This window comes from Mycetomoellerius zeteki, unplaced genomic scaffold (genome assembly GCF_001594055.1).
Source record: "Mycetomoellerius zeteki isolate Tzet28-1 unplaced genomic scaffold, Tzet1.0 scaffold733, whole genome shotgun sequence".
Taxonomy (NCBI): Eukaryota; Metazoa; Arthropoda; class Insecta; order Hymenoptera; family Formicidae; genus Mycetomoellerius; species Mycetomoellerius zeteki.
Window position 1 is genome coordinate 5984 of NW_017257757.1, and position 7906 is coordinate 13889.

The following is a 7906-nucleotide window of genomic DNA, read 5'->3' on the forward strand; positions in this document are numbered from 1 at the left end:
ACGTTATCCCAGCCAAAACTATGATTCTGGTCAATACGATGACTGGTGATAATCGTCGGAGACTTTGACCTCCTATTAATATCAGATACATGCAATCTTGTTTTTAACTGTCTTTTCGTCTGACCTACATAACTGACATCGCAATCATCACAAGAGATCTTATACACCATGTTTTGAATACAAAAATGATCCAACTGGTCTTTGCCCTTCTTAATAATACAGAAGCAAAAACAAACTCCAGTGGATAAAGCGTTTTATTGTGTCCTTGTTACAACGTTAATTTAACTCTAAATTGTTTTATAGTAATTTTTTATATTAAAAAATTTTTGTAGAAAATGGCTTGTGTCGCATATGGCTCATAACCCTTTTCATTTGTTGATTTATTCTCATTGAACCTTCTTGGAAAGCTTTATAAATATATATCTTATCTTTATATAAATAATTTCGAGTTATATAGCCAAGCGAAACACTACTAGTTTTCTAGTTTTTAAAAGGCGAAAATTATCGGCTGCGAAAGTGTTAAAATATGTAAATCATTTTATATAACTTAAAATGTATAGAAAATCTATGTTTTAAGATAAATTGAGATGTTGCTCATTTTCAAACGCATCTTCTCTCTTAAGCTAGATCTGCTGCAGTTTAGAAAAAATACTCGGTTTTTTTTTTTCTAGAATCAGTGGCTCCATTTGGAAAACAGATTGGCAAAATTAGAAAAGGACTTTGACAAACATCATAAAGTTATGAATGCTTTGCAAGAGCAAGCAGCAAAAATAAAAAATAATTTTGTACCTATTATACAACCGAGTCATTTTAATCACTCTAATATTAAGAATTCACGTTTAGAAAAAAGCCTCACATGTAATTTTAATATTCAGAAAGTCCCCAAGGTCGATATACAGATGTTAGAATTGTATAAGCAATTAGAGTTTGATAATCCAGATGGTGGAGTTTGGAAGCAAGGTTGGAACATCATGTACGATGAAAAACAATGGCATCCTAATAAAAAATTAAAAGTTTTTGTCGTACCTCACTCACATAACGATCCTGGATGGTTAAATACTTTTGAAAAATACTATATGTTCCAAACAAGGAGCATATTGAACAATATGGTGACCAAATTGGGCGAGGATAGGAGACGCAAATTTATTTGGGCGGAAATATCTTTTTTTAAACTTTGGTGGGACGATCAGTCCAAAGAAATAAAAGACGAAGTACGTCGTCTAATTCATGATGGACAATTGGAAATTGTGTCCGGAGGATGGGTGATGCCAGATGAATCTGTGTCTCATTGGATCGCTCAACTGACGCAATTAACTGAGGGTCATCAGTGGCTAAAATATAATCTGGATTATACACCAAATTCAGGATGGGCCATTGATCCTTTTGGTCTTTCTCCCACTATGCCGTATCTCTTGAAGAATTCAGGCTTGGAGAATCTCTTGATACAAAGGGTTCATTATTCAGTAAAAAAGAAACTCGCCAAGGATAAAAATCTGGAATTCCGTTGGAGACAATTATGGGACGATGATGGCTCTACAGAATTTTTAACTCATATTATGCCATTTTATAGCTATGATGTTCCTCATACATGCGGCCCGGATCCAAAAGTATGTTGCCAATTTGATTTTTACAGAATGCAAAACTTTGGTCTCAGCTGCCCATGGAAGATTCCGCCGAAAACCATTACTAGAGCAAATGTAGCAGAGAGAGCGTTGCTTTTACTGGATCAGTATCGCAAGAAAGCGCAACTTTTCAAAACCAACGTAGTACTTGCGCCTTTAGGCGATGACTTCAGATATACACATCTCACCGAGTGGGAAGCTCAGTATGACAATTATCAAAAACTTTTCAATTATATGAACGAAAATCAACATTTGAACGTTCAAATACAATTTGGGACATTGAGTGATTATTTTGAGGCGATCAGAGAAAAACACAATTTTAATGAATTTCCTACATTGTCTGGCGATTTCTTTACATATTCCGATAGAGATGATCATTATTGGAGTGGCTACTATACATCTAGGTATGTACAAAAGGTTTCTTTAAATCAAAATCTTTCCACTGCATTTAAATAAATTGTCTAATAAAATTCTTAAATTTGTATAGACCTTTTCATAAAAGATTGGATCGTGTATTGTTGGGTTCCTTAAGAGGATCAGAAGCATTAGCTGCTATAGCTTGGGCTAGAAGCAATGATCAATTAGTAGAAGGAAACCTTGCGTCTCGTTTAAGCAAAGCCAGGATGTGGCACTCTCTGTTTCAACATCACGATGGAGTTACCGGAACTGCCAGAGACAATGTTGTGATAGATTATGCCCAAAAGATGATAATGGCGTTGAATAACTCAGCACATGTATTGCAACAATCTATAGCACATTTATTGAGAACTCCTCAAATATCACCTATGGATGTAGAAGCTGTGTATTTCTCATTAGATGAAACTAGGTACTAAAATATTTAATAACGAATAATAAAATCAATATATAAAATATAAATGTAATTATTTTTTTCAAAGGTCACATCACACGAGTGTGGGTGAAAAGCATGTTCTCAATCTTGGAGACGATAAGCCGTCGAGAAAAATTATCCTATACAATTCTCTCCCAAGACAGAGAACGAAAGTGCAAACTTTAATTGTATCGACGCCATTCGTTAGAGTTACAGATCGAAGTGGACAGACTGTTAAATGCCAAGTATCTCCTATTTGGATTGGTCCAGCTGCATTGTCCACAGCTAGATATGAATTATCATTTTTAGTTACTGTACCAGGATTTGGTATTACTACATATATAGTTCACACATTACACAAAGCGTCATATACGAAGTAAGCACAATGATTATATAAAAACATTGATCACACACAATACTATATGCTGTATACTACATATGTTCACAAAGCTTTACTAGCTATTAAATATATTTTTTTAAATCATTTTATAAAATATTACATGAGCTTTAACACATACTAAAAAATAAGATTGTTGCAGACTTTTCTTTTTTTCTCAACAGGGAAGTATATCTGGCTAATGTCACCATTTTCAACACTGACATAAATTTTCCATCGATACCTGGTTTCAATCATTTGACAATTTTGTCGCATTCGCAAGAATTTTCAATTTCTCAACGGCCGAATTTATCCGCTTCTTTCGGGAAATCTGGTTTATTGAAGGCCTTACGAGTCGACAATACCATGTTTCCCGTGCATTTGGATTTTGTAAAATATGGTACTAGAAGTTCCGGTAAAGATAGAAGTGGCGCTTACTTATTCCTGCCTGACAAATCAGAACCAGATGTGGTGTTTATGGATGGCAGGGCAATTATTCATTTAGTAACTGGACCAATTTTATCGAAAGTGTTTATAGAATTACCGTACGTACGGCATACTTGTACACTGTTTAATTCTCCTGGCAGTGATGGGCTTGGATTACATATATTTAATGAAGTCGACATAACGGAGACACAAAACTACGAACTTGCAATGCGTTTTAATACAGATATTGCATCCGGCAACCAATTCTTCACAGATTTAAATGGACTCAATGTAAGTATGTTGATATAATGAATTAAAAATTTTAGTCCTTATTTAAACAAGATTTGTTACACTTTTTTGTTGAGATATAATTGTGATGTATATTTTATCCAATTGATTTTAGATAATCCGACGGCAAAGATTTTCTAAGCTTCCCACACAAGGGAATTATTATCCAATGGCAGCAAGCACATATATAGAAGATAAAAGAGTTAGATTAACAGTTGCTACAGCGCAACCATTAGGAGTAGCCTCTATGGCATCTGGTCAACTTGAGGTAAGTTAGAAAGCTTTATCTTCAGAAAATATTGTATATCTTACAATTAGTGTAAACAAGTAAAATGAAAAGTTAAGCTGTACCAAAAACTTACACAACATTACTTACATAATAGTAATTTTCTTGAATGAAAAATATATTTATTAAAAATTTAGTAAAATTAAATATGCAGTGTCTAACAGCGTTTTTTACTGACAGAGCACTGGTACGCATTCAGTGCACTTTAAAGCCATTGTACACAAATCGACGTAAAAATCTACGCTTAATAAAAATATAGAAATAAATTAAACCGCGAAATCCTCGATACATTTTATTGTGATATTTGAAAAAATATATTAGGTATTTTATTAATTGAGACATCTCACTTTTACATTCAGATTAGATTAGTGTACAGCAGCTTTAATGTGCACTGAGTACGCACCAGTTCTGTCAGTGAAAAACGCTATAATTTTTGTTACATCTTAATTTTAAAAACATGCATCATATATTAGGTATCGTGGAAAGTTCATGTCAGTCTTTCTCCCTATAAACTTCTCTTGAAAAAACGAGAACGATTTTAGCGAAAAAAAACGCATCATATACATACATGTAGGTATATAGGGTACACAAAAAGTCCCGGATCCTTTAAATATCTTGAAAAGTAAGCATTTCTGAGAAAAATATTTCGTACAAAAATTGTAGGGTTTTAAATGATCTATTAAAATCTTATCAGTTTGATCTTGGGTGGCGCCATCAAGGTCATGTCAAGGTCAAATCGACTTTTTTAAAATGAAACATCCTATTTTTTGTTTCAAAATTTGAAAGTTACAATACTTTACAAATTTCACAAAATTTTAGAGATTTGAAAGTTACAATACTTTCGGCATTAGCATTACCTAAGGTGTATCGCGTGGAGGTTGCCTGAGTACCTATCATGGAACATGTCGAAATTATTCAATTATTCCTTATATTTCTATTGTTTTCCCTATTCTAGGGAAAACGGAATTCATTTCGACATGTTCCGTAATAGGTACCCTGTTCGGATTTAGTCGTGGTGGAATTAATAAGGTGAAACATTGCGCATAATGGGGCGATAGCAATACTGGAAATAACCAATCAAATGTTGCCCAATATGCATTTTTCTGCGTATAATAGCGCTGGTTATACTGGAACAGCCAATCAAATGTTACCCAAATTCACTCCTACTGCGCATCCACGGGAGTTCTTCATCTTATTAATTCCACCATGGATTTAATTGTGTTTATGTGCGCACGCGTGTCTCTATCTCCTCCTCCCATCTCTTCTTTCCTTCCCCCCCCCACATAATTATCTTCGTTAAAGATACTTACTTAAAATATTACTTAATGTTAACTGAATGAGAGCGTATATCCCTTTCAATGATACAAGGATGGGGTAAGGTCTTACGCACAAGTGACAGAACTTTTTAATTAATCTTTTAGAAATAAAGACAGTGATATATCTAAATTGACTGTCATTCATATGAGTGTTTATCATTCCCTCAACTTCAACTCCCCATATCTATTTTCCCCGCCGGATCCCACCGGAGTCTGTAACTTTGTCAAGCTATATCTCTGAACAAAAAGTTTAACGAGCTGGGAGAACAGATTATCGATATCCTTTCGAGCTAAAATTTTACAGAAATTTTTTTGTGGGTGGAACCAATCACAGAACTGACATTTTGCGCGCTTAGACATGATATGACAGTAATGGTGAAGATGTATCACGAAGGCCCTCTTAGCATCTTCAAGATTATTCTACAGATATAACACAAACTATAAAAATTAATGCCTTGAACAGTTTAGCTGGATCTTAAATGCTTGTATGATTCTGTGTGAATTTATATACTATGTATGTAGTCCTTTGAAACGTTAATTCTACTAAACAAATTCTACTTGTTAAATTGCTAGTCAATTAAAACTCGTGATATTACTGCGGTAGTTTATATATATTATATCATACAGATATACAATGATATTTGTATTAAGTAATTATTCTTGCTTTTATATAAAATCTATTTGTATATTATGTACGCATAATTAATATCGGGACATACCGTAAAATGTCAATTCAATAGGCGATTTTTGGCGTGCTTCTGCATAGCAACCAAAAGCAACCGCGGTTAGGGCTATCTTTGTCTTCTGATCCCTGAAAACGAAGGTAGTCTTAGTCGCGGTTGCTTTTGATTGCTATACTAGAAGCATGCCAAAAATCGCCTAATGAGATATTACGACGTGTCAAAATAAATTTATAACCATGTCCATTTATGTGATAAACATTTTTGTATAATATAATATGAAAATAAAATTATCAAAAAGCTAAAAACAAACTAACGATAAAGAAAATGTTGACAATAAATTATATATTTAATGTTTAGAATATTAAAATTCGAGCGAAACTAGATTCAACGTTACAATGTCTTTTTCAGTCGCCAAAATGATCACAGAATATTAAATGAACGTAAACTACATGTAAGAAAATCAAATATGATTACATCAACAATGTAAAGATGTTCCCCATCGCATTATGGTCCCTAACATAAGATATTTGGTCACTCTCATAATATTTTTCAATCCACATGAATGCAATAATTATGAACGTAATAATTTTTTTTTTATAGATTATGCAAGATAGAAGATTACTTCAGGATGACAATCGAGGATTAGGACAAGGTGTAATGGACAATCTATTGACAAACCATATATTTACATTGATTTTGGAAAAAAAGGAAACAAATTGCCCTTTTGCAGTACCAACGAATCATCCGGCGGGATTATTATCTTTAAGCGGTCACTTAGCTTCGGAAGAGTTACTGCATCCAATCGTAGTGCTGCATCCTCATAATTCTCTACCATTCAATCTGCATGCTTATTTCTCACCACTTCGTTACGATCTTCCAGTAGATTTAAGTATTGTCAGTCTTCGAGCGTTTCCCATTCCTGAGGGTGCTGGCAAAGGTATCGGTATGGTGTTGCACCAGTCAGCTTTGGATACTTGTTTTAACAATTCTTTTTTGCGACACTTTAATGTTTCGGAATCAGGAGAAGTAGATTTGACGAAACTATTCAACGATATGGAAGATTGGACCATAAGTAAAGCGCCTCTTACGTTTCATAATGTCGGACCATCTCTGAAATCGCCCATTGTAAACTTATGTCCTCATCAAATACTGCCGATCTTATTTCACAAGACGCAGTCTTAATCAGAGAGAAGATACATAACGTAATGTGTTACTTTATCCACATAAATTTTGTTTACTCAAGATTATATAATCTAAATCCGAGACCGGTGGATATGAATTGTCCAATTTGTATCTGAAACAATATTGAGTGCACAAAATTATAGTCGTTTTGATTAAAGGTCTTGCTTAATACAATTCGCATACTATAACAAATGCACAATTCAAATATAAATCAAACTACAACAAGAAATTCGATGTATATTTAAGAAATGAAGATATTCGTAAATATATGTGTATTATGTATACATATAATCTAGTTTGCCTCGTGCACGCATATATTGTATTAACAATCCATTGTATATTGACTGGAAACAAAAAACAATAGTTCTTCGTAATTGTGATATTAATTGAATTAATATTTATTACTAGGGCAACCAAAATATGTATAGGCCATGTTTTTTTTTATTTGACTAATAAAGAAATAAACTAAATACAAATTTATTTCATAAAAAACTATGCATTTTGAGCCCAATATGTTACAGCATATTTTTCATATTTCACACATAAAAGCATATTTTTGCATATTTTGCCCACACGTGTACAATATTTACATATTTTATTTATTTTTATTGTATATTTCATATCATTTTCTAATTTAAGTTTATTAGTTTTTTCTGATATAATAATAAATAAGATTTCTAAGATAAGTTTTTCTCAATCAGAAATATGCTACAACATATTTTATATTTTTGAAAAAGGAATTGATAGATAAATGATTTCCACACGCCGCGATGTATTGGTGCGCAGTGATGTCAGAGAAATCACAAGGAGCAAAAGATTTTACGCTTTTACGTTCAATCTTCTATATTTCTGTGTCATACAATACATAATATCAAAGTCTCTCTCTCTCTCTCTCTCT

General features: G+C 33.1%; 2 protein-coding genes across 2 annotated transcripts in view; one reads left to right on the forward strand and one right to left on the reverse strand.

Moving 5' to 3' along the window:
• alpha-Man-IIa (alpha-mannosidase 2) overlaps positions 1-7029 on the forward strand; it is a 10493-nt gene extending 3464 nt beyond the window's left edge. The window contains exons 2-7 of the mRNA XM_018458581.1: positions 672-2026; positions 2110-2448; positions 2519-2827; positions 3013-3544; positions 3657-3809; positions 6427-7029. Coding sequence (XP_018314083.1) covers positions 672-2026; positions 2110-2448; positions 2519-2827; positions 3013-3544; positions 3657-3809; positions 6427-7008 — 3270 coding nt within the window. The 3' untranslated portion in view covers positions 7009-7029. The remainder of the gene's footprint in view (positions 1-671; positions 2027-2109; positions 2449-2518; positions 2828-3012; positions 3545-3656; positions 3810-6426) is intronic.
• The window catches only part of Naa40 (N-alpha-acetyltransferase 40), a 5589-nt gene continuing 4708 nt past the window's right edge, over positions 7026-7906 (reverse strand). The window contains exon 4 of the mRNA XM_018458583.1: positions 7026-7120. Coding sequence (XP_018314085.1) covers positions 7042-7120 — 79 coding nt within the window. The 3' untranslated portion in view covers positions 7026-7041. The remainder of the gene's footprint in view (positions 7121-7906) is intronic.